The sequence below is a fragment of the Kogia breviceps genome, chromosome 1, assembly GCF_026419965.1.
Source record: "Kogia breviceps isolate mKogBre1 chromosome 1, mKogBre1 haplotype 1, whole genome shotgun sequence".
Classification (NCBI taxonomy): Eukaryota; Metazoa; Chordata; class Mammalia; order Artiodactyla; family Physeteridae; genus Kogia; species Kogia breviceps.
Window position 1 is genome coordinate 140,979,747 of NC_081310.1, and position 16,250 is coordinate 140,995,996.

At 40.3% G+C, this 16,250-nt stretch overlaps 1 protein-coding gene across 3 annotated transcripts in view; it reads left to right on the plus strand.

Moving 5' to 3' along the window:
• The window catches only part of PTGER3 (prostaglandin E receptor 3), a 197,622-nt gene that overhangs the window by 59,764 nt on the left and 121,608 nt on the right, over positions 1-16,250 (plus strand). For 2 of the 3 annotated variants that reach the window (XM_059054644.2, XM_059054672.2), the window contains one exon: positions 16,010-16,101. The exons of the other annotated variant lie outside the window; for it this stretch is intronic. In XM_059054644.2, the coding sequence (XP_058910627.1) occupies positions 16,010-16,101 (92 nt within the window). The remainder of the gene's footprint in view (positions 1-16,009; positions 16,102-16,250) is intronic. 3 annotated transcript variants of the gene reach the window in all.

A 16,250-nucleotide genomic window follows, 5' to 3' on the forward strand; every position in this document is an offset into this window, starting at 1 on the left:
CAAATTCAAACAAGCTACTTTCTTTTGAGCAAGAAATTCAATCTCACTTTTACTACCTGTAAAATGGAATTATAACCTTTGTTATTTTGCTCCGTGTAGATCTCAAATAATCTAGTCTTTTTATTGCTATGAACCTTCCTGCTATATAAATAAAATAGTGGTGTGGTATACTTCAGCTAGTTAAATACATTGATTGTTTGATAGTTCAGAAAATGCTTCAGTGTTTTGTAGGTCCAGAGACATTTTTATGACCATTGATAATTGCTCAATGCTGTGAAATGTTCTGCTATGTGAAATGCCTCGATGCTTAATTCCTGGTTAAAGGGAATTTGCTGCACAGAACACTTAGATTTCAATCAGTAAATGATATATTTTAACTGCACAGTCTTCTGTAATTAGTTAATAAATTTACTTTTATTTTCAATATCCAAGTGCTTCTTATATGCTGGTTTCAAAAGAAGCAGTTGTTAAGTTAGCCAAACACCCATTCCCAATAACATCCTTTTAGCTTAACTTCTTGCATACATGTAGCCCTTAAAAACTCAAACATCATAAAAACAAATTTTTTCTACAGAATCATGAAAATGAGATGGCTACAGAAAGGAAGTTAATGTGGGAAAAGAGTCACTTTCTCAAGTTAATTATCCTAGAAAGTTGAAAAGAAAGTGCCTCTCCCAGTGAAACTTAAGTAAATACCAAAATGATTATAGTAACAATGATAACACTGACATATATCTATTTCATTTCATTATCCCGACTTCCCTATGGGGATAATGGGGTCAACGTTATCATTATTCCTATAACATAGATAAAGAAATGGAGATTTATAAAATTTAAATAAGCTTGTCCAGGATTAGAGTGAGTTAGGATGCAAGCCCAGCTTTTATGATTTCAGTTTCTGAGCTCCTTCCAGTGTCACCATCTGTGTTGTAAACACAGTATGGGGAAGGAGCAGATTTGAATTATGCAGGCTTACAATGCTATGCCACATTTCCTCTTTGAAAATGCAGAAATACTGTACACATTTTGGGAAAATTACCTGCAAATAATTTGAAGTCATCATTGAACATACAACCTATGTTAGGGTCAAAAAATCAGTCTCCTCATGTCAACTCCTGAAGCCTTGAGGATTGCACATTTTAGAAAATGGATTCATTTTAGGCTAGACATGATGAAAACATTATTAATCTCCTTTTATTATTATGCCTTCTCTCTGCACTACTTCAGGTTTTCTCTTGACGATTGTCTAGAATTTACGCTGGCTGATGCGATGGCTTTATGTTATGTATGTTAGGTTTTGATGGGCTGCAAAAAAAAAAAATCTAAAATAACAATAACAAAAAACATAGAAGGATATTTCTCTCCTACTTATATAAACTCTGTATATAGTCCATCCAGGGATGATCTGGCCACTTCCTCATCATCAGAGATTGATGTTATTTTTAGCTGTCATTCTTAGTGTACGGACTCATGGCCCAGTATGGTTGCTTGAGCTCTAGCCACTAATCTGTGTCCTCCTTCCCGCTTTCATATAGTTGGCCAAAGTTTAGTCACATGGCCACACCTAACTGGGACAGAGCTGGAAATGCAGTATTTAAATTGTTTCTCAGCTAATAATCAGGATTCTATTATAAAGAAAGCAACTGGCAATCTCTGCCACAGTCAAAGAACGGTTCCTTATTTTTATGTACCTGTTCAATTATTTTTAAATTTTATATTTATTGAAACATATTTGACATATAACAAAGCATAAGTTTAAGGTGTACATGTTAATTTGATCCATTTATATATGATGATATAAGTGCCATTGTAGCAATAATTAGCACCTCCATCACACTACACAATTATCATTTTTTTTAATGGTTGTAATAACTAAGTTCTAGTCTCCTAGCAAGTTTGATGATTGTAATACAATAGTGTTGTCTAGTACACTATACTGTGTATTAGGTGTCTAGAGCTTGTTTACTACCTGTTGCAAGTTTGTACTTTTAAACATCTCTCCTATCCCCCCCCCCACCGTCCCCTGGTAAACCACCACTTTACTCTCTGTTTCTATGAGTTTGCCTATTTTAGATTTCACATATGAGTGATATCATACCATACCTTTCTCTGTCCAACATCTCATTTAGCACAATGTCTTCGGGGTCCATCTGTGTTGTCACAAATGGCAGGATGTCTTTCTTTCTCGTATTACATGGCTTTCTAAATGTCTTTTATGTGTATTGGTTATTTTGTGTAAAAGAATCTATCAAGTTTCTGCCCGAGGATCATAGTTATTATATTATTCTACTATATATTCTACTATATTATTATTATATTACTAAGAACAAAAGAAGCTGAAAACTAAATAATTTGCTATATTATTTTGTATTTAAAGATAAGCAACTGGCTTTGAAACTACTTTTGTATAAGATACAGATTCCAATTGGCCACATTGTGACTAATGAGACTTTAGCCATTTTTCTTTGCTGTCATCACTTAGAGAAATGGGAATGTGTCGAGAATTGAGACTTACCATAACCATTAAATATGTATGACTTATACCACATAATGAATACTATTTAATTATATACAGCTTATAACATTTTTATTGATGAGTCAAGATTTTCCTTCAATGCCTCGCACGGTCTCTTACACGTAGACGATACGTAATCAGTGAGTGCTGAATTCAATTTACCTTCACTACTCTGTGGAATTTACTCACCTGTTGGATAAAAGATCCTTGATAGCTTCTGCTAGTATCCAATCATTAGCCTCATGACAGTGTTATTCTGGTGCTGATTTAATTTGATTGTATTGGATGGTTGTGGTGGTCCCTATGCATAGAAGGGACTGCAGGTGATCAGGTAACTTCATAAGAATGCAAGTGTTTTACCTCAGACAGTGACCACACCTGTATCTTCAGGGACTAGAAAATCCTCCGGAATGCCCAAGTGCATAGAGATCAAGCAAATCAGCTCTGAACTGGAGGATCAGGATTAATTTATCACAAAATCCATTACTTAGTGCAATTACCATATTTATGATAGTTTTTAATCTTATTTAATCTTTCGCAGCTATCAATTTGGTAATATACGATAAGAATGCATTTGATTATTTTCTTTTTATTTGAGTCATATGTCCTGTGATTTGATTTACCTTTTAAAAACTGGATGTAAAATTGCAATGAAACCTTCCACTGACTGTCTCATTACAAGTTATACAACAGAACAACACTTGCAACTATTATTAGATTTAATTTGTCTTTAGTTGTATACTCCTGACTTGTTTAGAATTAGGATGGGCTTCTTTTATTAGTCATCTTGGGCACTGTTTCAGCTTCCTTCTTGATCTCCCTTATAAAGCCTTAAACTGGAAAACAAAGGCCCATAGTCACAGACTTAAAAGGTGGTCACTATATTTATTTAGTGCTATTTGCATTTGTTTGGTTCTTGGAGTCTCTACTTTTGCTAAAGGCTAGGGTGATAATTGTACAGTCTAAACTTAGTTATTTTTTAAATGTCTTTAAATATCTTCTATACAGAACAAAACTTCCTTACAAGTCTATGTTCTCTGCTGGCTGGGTCAAGGGCTGGGAGGTGGGACAGTAGAGGGTAGATTCTTAAACTTACAGTTGAAGGTATGTTGTCCATCTGTTTTCTCAGTTTGCATTAACTCAGTCTCTCTGAGGGATGTGTTCTTTCTTCATGGTTTCTCCCAGCTCCTTCTTTCCTTAGCCAAGATGGCATCTGTGTGAAGGAAGAAGCTTACATTCCCTCATGGCAATGCGGGCAGATAAAGAGAGGCAGCTTGTCCACACAGAGGACCTGGTTCTGTCCGCTGGGTCCTCCCTACCTTCCCTAGAGTTGATTTTGGTCTTCCTGGTTGCTGGGTAGCTGCTGGCATCCCCCATTGATTCAGGGCTGCTGAAGCCTGTGAACTGTTTCCTCAGCACATTTGAGCCCTGTGGTCCTACTTTGCTGACTCGGCCCCATTGCTGTCTCACTGGCACAGCAGACCCTCAAGGCTCTGCCACTTCCTTCCTCTGGAAACTGCTTTGGGCTGTCCAACCCATAGGAACTGCTATCTCTGCCAGGGTGTCACTCTGGTCCTGAACATAGCAGCTCCATGGCAGCTCCTCTGGCGTTTAGCTTTCTTCTCTTTTCCATGAACCCCAGAGAGACTCTGGGGGACCTTCTCTACCATGTGAGGGCTGGAGGCACCCAGACAATCATCATGGCCTCTCTCTGCTATTCCCCTTCCCCAGGAGTATCCATACATGTGTGCCAGGGCACACTCTGAGACTGTGTCCTCAAAGACTTGTAACCATCCCTTCTTTCTACTTGAGGTTTCTATTCTTTTGTCACCCTCCCACTTGTGGGGTTTGATGCTGAGGCAGTTGTGGTAGAGAAGTAAAGACATCTCTCCTGCTTCTCTTCCTATATCGTCCCCGCCTCCTAGCACTAGAAAGGCTTTTACCTGCCTCCATACCATTTCCTCCTTCTTAAATTGGTCCTAATTGCCTGGGGCTATGATGATGGAATGGTTTCGATGGCTGTGGGGAGGAAATGGAAAACAATACTTTTACTGATCCAAAAAATAATTAGGAGGTTTTTAAAGCTTCAAAGAGTATTGTTGTTGTTTCATCAAAATACTTCCCCTATTTTTCTGAACTGCACAACTTCATTTTTTCCCATCTTTGAAAAAATAAGTTTAAAAAATATTTTCCCTTTCAATTGGAGAGTAGGTTGTGAGTTCCTAGGTTACCTTTATTTTCTCAGTAATTTTGAATAGTTAAAATAATTTTGTTATTTTGATCAATCTAAATAATGTTATTATTTAAATGAATTAGCAACATAACAGATAGCGACAATACAGCTAAGCCATACAGTACTGTATACGCAGTAACAACAAGTTTTCATTATTCAAACTGACAGTTATGGGCATTAATAGGCCTCTGACCAGCTCAAGTTCTCCATGACAATAAATCCCTGCATGCCAGGATTTTTCAAGAACCAGGCTCAGATTAAAGTCTATGTCTGGGTATAGGGCTATATCCTCCTGGTTCTGAGAACCAGAAAGCTCCAGATGTGGAACAAACCAACCAAATTCAATGAATCAGAGAGCAGCAAGGATGGTGTAGGAAAGGGTTAGTCTCTAGTCTAACATCTTATTGATGCCAATCAATTGTTCTTCCTTTTGCATGGTTTACCTTTATAGACCTGGGGAGGGCATACAAGCTAACACAGGTTGTGAATTTGACCAGGTGTGCATGGTTATCACCAAGCTTAAAGAAAAAACATCTCCCTTATACATACATAGTGCATCGTAAGTCAGCCAGCAAATACTAACTAGTGCCGCTCTGTGTCATACATCATGCTGCGCTCTTTGGAGTTAGTTAGAGTGTATTTATAGTACAGGCCCTGCTTTTAAAGAACTAGAATCTTAATGAAAAGATCATGCATTCATTCATTCACTCAGCAAATATTTATTGAGTTCATCCTTTGTTCCAGGCACTGTGATATGTGGGCATGATGCAGAAACAAAATAGATGTGAACCCTGCTTCCATAGAACTTACAATCAGGAGATACTGATACTTCTAAGTGACTTTGGCTATGTCTGAGTAACCCCAATTCTAGCCAAATGGAAGGAAGAATGTTGCAGTCCACTCACAAATGATGCTCCCAAAGTGGGAGGCAAGGTGTAAGACTGTAATAATTTATCTAGCAGCTCTGTGTGATTATACAAATTGCTGTAAATGTACCTGGTAGAATAATCCCACTGAGGAAAAATTCCTCCTGAGTTGGTACCAGAGGCAGATGTATGGTTAAGCTAATGAAGCTCAGGCCTCAAAGTCCCTCATTTCACAGGCCTTTTCTGAGGTCTGGTTTTATATTCATTTCATTAAAGAAAGTTGTATATTCTTCAGGTTCTGCAAGCCTGGATCCAGTTCTGTCTGGTATGGTACCCAGGTATGCATGGAGAAAGTGGCATTTGACCTAGCTCTTGAAAGAAAAGTCTGCTGTGCATATTCCCCAAAAGAATGAGAGCCCAACATATATACAATGGAATATTACTCAGCCATAAAAAGAAACGAAATTGAGTTATTTGTAGTGAGGTGGATGAACCTAGAAACTGTCATACAGAGTGAGGTAAGTCAGAAAGAGAAAAACAAATACCATATGCTAACACATATATATGGAATCCAAGAAAAAAAAAAACAATCGTTCTGAAGGACCTAAGGGCAGGACAGGAATAAAGATGCAGACATAGAGAATGGACTTGATGACACTGGAAGGGGGAAGGGTAAGCTGGGACAAAGTGAGAGAGTGGCATGGACATATATACACTACCAAATGTAAAATACATAGCTAGTGGGAAGCAGCCACACAGCACAGGGAGATCAGCTCAGTGCTTTGTGACCACCTAGAGCGGTGGGAGGGACAGAGATGCAAGAGGGAGGAGATATGGAGATATATGTATATGTATAGCTGATTCACTTTGTTATAAAGCAGAAACCAACACACCATTGTAAAGCAATTATACTCCAACAAAGATGTTAAAAAAAAAAAGACCCAATGCAGCCAAAAATAAATAAATAGAAATTAAAAAAAAAAAAAGAATGGGAGCCCATTCAGGATGAGGAGAATTGTAGGGACAGTGTACAGGGTAAATTGGAGGGCAGTGAGTTGATTGATGGACAGTAAGAATTGCTAAAGTAGGGATCTGATTACCAACTCATCAACTAAGGTGTCTGCAATGGCCAATGTTATTATTTAGTCTCTTTGCGATGTAAGAAATGGAGCACCACTCAGGTTAGCTCAAGCAAGGGGAGGTTTATTATAATGGAATATCATGGCCTGGAGTATGTAGGCTGGAGTTGGAGGGTAGATCAAGATCCAGAGAATCAACTGTTGGAATAAATGAGTTCCTTGCTAATCCTCCACCTTCACTGGACCTAGCTATTTTCTACCTGTTTGATCGCGTTTCCATTACCAACTGCCAAGTCTTTCTCTCCACTGTCAATATAATTTCTTAACTTTATAATTTTTCTTTACTTACAATATCTGCTTCCTCACGGCACTGGTCCTGCTGCTAACTTCCTTATTTTTTCAACGTTTCCAAATTCAAATTCTCACGAGAGGAAATATCTGCCTTGTTAGCTCATTGTTCCTTGACTGGCAAGGCTGTGTTTTAGGTTTGTATACCTTGTCCAACTGGGTATTCCTGGGATATACAGAATCCTTGTACAAAATATGGTAGCCTGTGGATGTGGATGCCCCTTCAGTGGGGCTGTAAGCAGAGGAACTTCCCTTATAAGGGTCTGTAGGTGCAGGTGGTATAACGAATGACATGTCCAATGTAGCTGAAATAGCTAATACTTCCTGAGAGCTTACTCTGTGTCAATTTCTGTTTTAAGCACTTCCTATACATTCTCCCTTTTAATCCTACTGATAATGTTATGGGGTAGAACTACTGCTGTTCCCATTTAACTGAGGAGGAAACTGATGCCCTGCAAGTTCAACTAACTTCCTCAAGGGCACACAGCTAATAACTATTGGAACCAGGATTCTAACCAGGTATGTTTTAGAATCCATTTTTTTTCGATGCCATAGGCTGAATGTGGGATTTTGAAATAAATATTCAAGGAAAATGCATTATAAGTGCCCTCCTAATGAAAAAAATCTAGATGGAAAAGAGATTTAAATTTTCTTAGCAGTGGAAAAATGACTAAATTGGCTCTTGGTAAGTATAGTATCCAAAGATTTTATCAAACGCTGTGGAAGAAACTATTATATTCTTCTTACAGAGAAGTAGTATTCAGTCAAACCCCGCCTTTGGATATTACCCACAAAAGGCTGGCTAGATTTCAGGGTATTGAGAAACTCTCATATTTCATTTATATAATGTAAGCCAGATTTCTGAAGGGAAAACTTTCCCCCCCCCCGCTTACTTTGTAGCATGAAATAAAGAAAATTTCGGGGGTGAGGTACAACCTCAGTGTTGATATTACAGCTTCTCAGAGTCTCCTGAGAAGCCAGATGTGAGAGCAGATGTTGCAGGCACTGTAACAGGTGTGGCAGAGGGGTGGATAGTATTCCCTGGGAGCCAGCGGCTAGAGCAACCATTGCTCCCTGTAGAGTCTGGGATGCTCCCCTCAGAATGGGTTTTGGTTTCTTTTTGAATTTTTGAATTTCACTTTATTTTTTCATACAACAGGTTCTTATTAGGTATCCATTTTATACATATTAGTGTATACATGCCAATCCCCATCTCCCAATTCATCCCACCACCACCATCCCCCTCCCCCCGCCACTTTCCCCCCTTGGTGTCCATACGTTTGTTCTCTACATCTGTGTCTCAATTTCTGCCCTGTAAACCAGTTCATCTGTACCACTTTTCTAGGTTCTACATATATGCGTTAATATACAATATTTGTTTTTCTCTTTCTGACTTACTTCTCTCTGTATGACAGTCTCTAGATCCATCCACGTCTCTACAAATGAGCCAATTTCGTTCCTTTTTATGGCTAAGTAATACAGAATGGGATTTTTAACATTTAGCCTTCCTTCCTGCATGAGGTTTCTGGCTACCAGTTATCAGTCTGTAATCCCCCAAATTGTGTCAAAGTCTTGGACTGCTCTGAGGTGGGAAGCCGTTCTGCCTCCTCAGCTGCTGCCCAGCTTTACTCAATCTTGGTCCCAAAGTGAAGTGCCCATTACTGCCAGCTGCACTTGTGCTTTTCTTTCATTTACTTATTTATTTTAACTTTGGCTGCATTGGGTCTTCTTTGCTGCGGGCGGGCTTTCTCTAGTTGCAGCGAGCGGGGGCTACTCTTTGTAGCGGTGCGCGGGCTTCTCACTGCGGTAGCTTCTCTTGTTGCGGAGCACGGGCTCTAGGCGCGCGGGCTTCACTAGTTGTGGCTCATGGGCTCTAGAGCGCAGGCGCAGTAGTTGTGGTGCACGGGCTTAGTTGCTCTGCCGTATGTGGGATCTTCCCAGACCAGGTCTCGAACCCGTGTCCCCTGCATTGGCAGGCGGATCCTTAACCACTGCGCCACCAGGGAAGCCCACTTGTGCTTTTCTGACTCTTGTACATTCAAGCATGTCTTTTTTTTTTTTTTTTTTTTTCTGTACGCGGGCCTCTCACTGTTGTGACCTCTCCTGTTGCAGAGCACAGACTCCGGACGCGCAGGCTCAGCGGCCATGGCTCACGGGCCTCCCGGACCGGGGCACGAACTGTATCCCCTGCATCGGCAGGTGGACTCTCAACCACTGCGCCACCAGGGAAGCCCCAAGCATCTGTCTTTGTTCAAGCTTTCCCCCTACTCCCTACCAATTCTTTTCACAGCTTATACATCTTGATGAAACCTCACCCCCCCCAAAAAAAAATAGCCACTTTTATTTCCCTTTCTCTGAATTCTTAGGGTTTCTACAATCTGTACTATTGTGAGGAAACCATTGTGAATTACATCTAAGGTCTATTCTCTTTAGAACACATTTTAATGTTTTAGAAGGAGAAAAAGGCAGAACGCCTTTAAAAGACTAGGTTAAAACAGAAGCATTGGAGGTCACATAGCCGAGTTTCAGTGTGATATTTTTGGACTGTAAGGCTGTAAAAAGCCGAAGATGAAGTTCTACTGAGGAGGAGACTGTCAGACGTTAGAGCCTTTATGGAGCCTTAGCTGCTCAGTCTCGGAGAGCGTGGGGACCATCATTAGAAAAAAGGCACTGCACCTACCTCTTTCATTTCTCTGAGAAGAGAAAGATGAAGGAAAGGAAAGCTTTGAAGAGTAAGAAGCAAAACTGTTTCCTCTTCTTGATAGTGTGGAATAGGAGGACCCAGCGTAGAAGTGATGCCTCACTCCGAGACCAGCAAGTGCATAATGATGGCAGATAATGCACCAGCTATACGCATTTCCTTAGAATGTTGAAGTTTCCATATCTATCTTTATCCCTTATACAGAATAATTAACTGATTTTTTAAAAATCAGAAAGCAAAATTTTTACTGTTAAGTAATGAACTAGGAGAAAAAGGCCTAGTTTCTAGTCCTGGATCTAGGTCTAGACTTGAGCAAGTTACTTAACTTTTTTGAGCTTTCTTTTTTTTTTTCATCTATAAAATGGAAACAATATCCACCCACTTGCAGGCACTCTATGTAAAAACACATAGAAATCATTCATTTAAACATTAAACAGTAATTAAACTGCATTGTGGCAGGCTCTGGTCTAGTCACCAGGGGTGTATCAGTGAACAAAAACAGATAAAAATCTCTGTCCTTGTGGGGTTCACTGACTAGTATAATTGGCCAGGTCACATTTTAGTTTTTCACACTGCTCAGTTATCCACCTCTTTCTTTTTTTATGAAACAAGTGTTTACTGAATAACTGTTATACTCTGAGGGTGTTTACAAGTGAATCAAATCTATAGACTGATTATGGGGCCTTATGATGGAACAGAAATAAGGAGGCTGAATTCCAGACAAGACTTTGCTGCAAGCTAGCTAGCTCTCTTTTTTAATTATAAAAAATAACTTTGTCACATATTTGCACTTCAATATTCCAAAATTATCTATATTTTTTTCTCCTGGAGTAGATCAAATTCTGACCCTACTGACTTATGTGTTTTACTTATTTCTTTGATTGATTAACCCCTTTAAAAATATTTTTATTTTATTTATTTATTTTTGTCTGCATTGGGTCTTTGTTGCTGAGTGCAGGCTTTCTCTAGTTGCAGTGAGCAGGGGCTACTCTTTGTTGCAGTGAGTGGGCTTCTCTTGTTGTGGAGCACGGGCTCTAGGCGCACGGGCTTCGGTAGTTGTGGCACATGGGCTCAGCAGTTGTGGCTCACAGGCTTAGTTACTCTGCAGCATGTGAGATCTTCCCGGACCAGGGCTCGAACCCGTGTCCCCTACATTGGCAGGCAGATGCTTAACCATTGTGCCACCAGAAAAGTCCCCAATTAACCCCTTTTTATACATCATGAAAATACAACATTTAGTTCAGCCCTCATCAGAATGATTTGTTCCTTCCAAATTAATGAAGGTTCATTATACTTGTATAAAAAGAGGACAATCTTGTAAATACTAGGAACACAGTTTTCTCTGTGTTCCTCAGGAATTCAGCTAGCCTTTATAATACATTACACGTCTGGCAAATTCTGAAGACAATAGATCAGACCACACACCTCCACTGTTCAGGATCAAACAGTGGATGGGGAGAAATTAGTGAGATGATGCGAAGTAAACAGAGGGAACTTTAGCAACATGCTGAAGAGTAGTCTGCACCGTGTGGTGCAGCTGGGTCATTCTGAAAGGAACCTCACAGACAGACTAACGCAGGGTTCACCAGACAGAGGCAGGGTGGCTCCAGGAACACAGGCATGCGGCGTCCTCAGCCAAACCACTAACAGCCAGGGTCCACCCACAAGCCATGGCAGCAGACCCAACAACTGGGTTGTGTTCAGGTGACTGGAGTGGCCACTCATACATCAATCTTTTTATTGCAATTGCCACAGGAAAATAATTTGGTCCAAGAGTCAAATTCAAAGTGAAGATCTCACACACACACACACACACACACACACACACACACACACACACACACAGATAGTCTTTTCTATCTTAACAGGAATCTTTAAAAATATCCTATAATAAGGCTGAGTAAATAAAGCTGCTTTAACTGAAAAATTTTGGTTTCTCATATCCAAAGGGAGGACCAGCTTTGCTAGCAGCTTAGGTATTATACATATTTGGTAATTTGGGAAGAACACACAAAGCTATAAGCTTAGCTAAAACAAGAGGAAGAGGACTTATTTTGAGCTGGACACTATCTTCATGGTGGTAAGAGCTCAGATGTCTAAGAGAGGCCCATTAGCGTCTGTACATCTTACACTCTCAGGAAAGATTCATACTTTGATATGGATGAAATTCAGTGTCTTAAAGGGGTAAAGCATTAAATGGATTAAACATAAAAGAGTTTGGCATTGCCTGACATAAATATTTCTACCTTTTCTCCCTTCCACCAAAGGTAATTCCCTTTTAAGTATTGCTTCTCAATCTAGATTAAGAAGTTTTATCCCTAGCTAAAGGGAGTCCAGGCATCAGTAGCAGGAGTGAAGAAGATTATTTTCAACAGGACACCCCGCTGAACAGAGCTCCCCAATCTACACACATGGGCAGTCTCCTCCACTACCAGCTTAACTTGCCAAATATTTGCTTGGAGTGTATCCCACATGACTGGATCCCTATGCAGAACCTGTCAGATCCCATACACCAGTTCTATACCCATGCCCAGCTTCTGCTTGTTTTGCTGCTAACTGTTCACACCAGTACCTTCAGAGGCTCACCCACAGGCAGAACCAGCATAACCTGTGAGTTTTACTCCTCCCCAAAGCAGCAATGACTTATGGGTATGGGAGTAGGAAAGCCCAAACCCTTCGTCTAGAGATGGGATAAACTCTGAAGTGTAGTTTACACTCCAGAGTTTCCCAAAGCTTCAGACTGAGACTGGAATTACCTAAAATCTCACATCATGGCTTCTTCTCCTTCTCTCTCCTACTTTCCCACTCCCTTACTGTTTCTCCTGGGAGTACATCCTTAATAAGTCACTTGCATACAAGCCCTTGGCTCACGGTCTGCTTCTGGGAATACTCAGTACAAGACAGTCCTTACTTATTATTCGTTGATTCATTCATTGATTCATTCAAAAAAGTGCACTGAGTGTCTAAGTGCTTTCATCCCAGTCCAGTGAGTTAGAGTGATATATAGTTAGGTGAAATGTAACCATGGATATTCTCAAGTATTATACGGGACATACAGAGACTACACATTTCTAGAGTCTTAAGATAAAAGAAACTTAAGATATGAACATATCATCATGCCTGATAAAGTGATTTCTACCTAGTAGGTTCTTATGTGTGCCAAAATATTTGGTTAGTCCTTGGCCTCATAATGTTGACCACTGAGGAGAGCCAATCATTTCTTAGAATGTTGTTTTACTCACAAACGTTTATTGGGCTCCTGCTATGAATCAGAAAGTGAGAAACCGACACACTCATAAGTATGGGGTTTGCCAAAAAGTTTGTTCGGGTTTTTCTGTAAGATGTTACGGAAAAACCCAAATGAACGTTTTGGCCAATCCAGTACAACATAATGAGATAATTACATCTTGAATAATGTATACGATGTCATGGTAATATGATAGAAGGAAAGACACTTTTCCAAGAAAACAAAAGACTGGATCTTGGAGGAAAAGTACAATTGATTCCGGACAGAAGTAGAGAGAGGCATTTTAGAAAGGGAATAGCAAACTCCATAGTAATTAGGTGTAAAAGAACATTTGGCAGGTTTCTGGAAGTGTGAGTAGTTTACAGGATTGAATCAAGGGTCACGTGAAGAGGAGAAGCAGGAGATAAACCCAGAGGTGGAGGTTGGAACCACTCAGTGGTGCACCTTAGGTACTTTAGAACTTTATCCTGTAGCAATGGGGAACCTTCAAAGATGTTTAGGCTTTGCCAAGGTTTGCCTTGGAAACAATACAAAGGATGCATTAGAGAAAAGAAAGACTCCAGTCAGAAACACTAGTTAGTTAGAAGGCTGTTCTTAAGTTAGATTAGATATAATTTCCAATATCCAACCATTTTTGATCCAACAAAAATGTGAATTTCATATAGTTCAGATGGATACACTGGACAAGAAGAATGAGGGTGAGAATCTGAACAATGACATGAAGACTGGAGAGAAGGAGTGAAATAAAAGAGACACACAGGGGCTTCCCTGGTGGCGCAGTGGTTGAGAGTCCGCCTGCCAATGCAGGGGACGCGGGTTCGTGCCCCGGTCCGGGAAGATCCCACGTGCCGCGGAGCGGCTGGGCCCGTGAGCCGTGGCCGCTGAGCCTGCGCGTCCGGAGCCTGTGCTCCGCAACGGGAGAGGCCACGACAGTGAGAGGCCCACATACAGCGAAAAAATAAATAAATAAAAGAGACACACAGGAGAGAAAATTGGCATGAAATGCAGGGGCAGAGTAAGCTGCAGAATTAGGTGTGACCGTGAAGCAAAATTTTGTAATGTGAATGACGGAGTGAATCACTGAGAATGTCCGTAAGGGAGCTGGGTTCCACCAGGGGAGGGGTTTAGGGAGTGGAACAGGGCACCATACCATGCTTCAGAACTCACAGCTCTTCACCTATTACCTTGCAGTGACTCATTTCTCTTTAGTTCCTTGTTTTCCTGCTACTTGACATTGGACAAGCATATTATACCCAAATGCCTACTGTTATATTTGCTCTTAAAGTTGGGCCAACAAATAATGCCAACCCAAGTGTATTTACTTAGTTAAAGCAGTCCTCTAAATGAGAACCTAAGCAGCATGACAGCAGGAAGAGAAATTTAGCAGTCCTCTAGTGAAGCGACCCAGTCTAACCAGATTGCTCTTTAACATATGAAGGATCTTCTCATACAGGGGCCCACAGGGGTTTCTGAAAGTCTCAGAGAATGAAGAGGAAAAACTGTTTTGTTTTTCTTTTCTACTTTGACCTCGACTCTGACCACTCTTCCAGATCCACAATGTTTCTATAAAAAGTGTCACTGAACGTCTTCTGTTTGCTGTGAAGTAGATATTGGCCAAATTATATGTTTTTGTTGCAATGAAGACATGTCATTTTATTGTCCTTCAAGTAACATTGCCTTCCTAAAACAAAAAATTGTCTGTTTGCTTAACACAGTCAAGAACTGGAGAACCACATGTCTGTCTGGACATTTTACATAATGTCACACCACTTGGGTTGGACATGCTATTTAAGATGATCTTAACTATACTCTTGAGAAAAAAACGACTCTAGCAATCTGATAAAAAAGACTGACTAAGGATACATTGAATTCAATTTCTTTTTGTTCTTTACTGTAACAATTTCTTATAAGAATTTCATTTCATTTTGCTGTTCTTATAAGAGAATTACTAAGAAATTTATAAAAAGGAAAGATTTTTCAGGTATATTTTCTTTTTATGTATTTCAACTTTGTTGGAATGTGTATATTTCAATATTTTATTGCATCGAATGAATTTAAGTGATTATTTGTAGAATGCTGTTGAGGGATGGGCCTCAGGGCAAATTATGCAGCATTGTTCATTCAGGCCACAAATACTTACGGACTGCCACCTATGTGCCAGGCACTGTGGTAGCTGTTGGAGATGCAGTGATAAGCTAAACCAGGCATGGTTTCTGCTCTCACGAAGCTTGTAGCCTAGAGATAACAACTCGTGTTAAACAAATAATCACACAAATAACTAGTCATTACAAACTACAATGAATTCTTGAAAAGAAAATAGTGGATCACACAGTGGGAGACCAGTCCTGGTCAACGGGGTATTCTCTGAGGAAGTGATTTTCCAAGTTAAGACCTGAAGGACAAGTAGTAGTCAGCCAGGTGATGAGGGAATGGAAGAGCACTCTGGGTAGGGGAAGCTTCAGGTGCAAAGGCCCTGAGGTAGGGAGGAGGATGACCCTGTTTGTGATGTTCCTGGACGGCTAGTGTGGCCTGAGCACACGGTAGCAAAAGGTTCAAAACAAAGCTGGAGTTGCAGCCAGAGGCTAGATCAAGCAGATAATGTTAAGAATTTTGATCTGTACCCTAAGAGCAACAGGAAGCCACTGAAAGCTGGAGAATGGTAGAATTAGATTTACCTATAAAGATCATTTGAAGTCAGTGAGCTTTCACTCCACATTTAACAAATGCTGTGATAAATGCTCTAGGGCTCCTGAAGTCACATTAGACCTGATTTCTGCTCTCAAGTAATGTCTGGTGTGTCAGTGTGGGAAGAAATAGAGTGTGGGTCAAAGCACAGAGGCAGGAATGAGACAGTCTCGGGGAGATAATATCTAAAACATCTTTGTTTACTCGGTCATAACCGATGGGCATTGATTGAATTGGGGCTCTGCTGTTTTTTTAAAAATGTTCAGGGAAGTGTCATCTGATGAAAGGAGTCATAATCAATAATTCGTCCGCTGAAACCCTCTGTCTATTCACAGATCAGGCACCACACAAACAACTATGCATCCAGCTCCACGTCCTTACCCCACCAGTGCTCCTCAACCTTGATGTGGAGTGACCACTTGGAAAGGTGAGATGTAGAAGCGGTCTGGATCTACAGTTTAGCCCTCCCCCATCTCTCAGTTCTGATCCGAGTTCATGTTACAAAAGCAGAATATCTCTAAGAATTAAAATGCAAACTAAGCACACACATCTGATTAAGGAGGACTAGATTCCCCA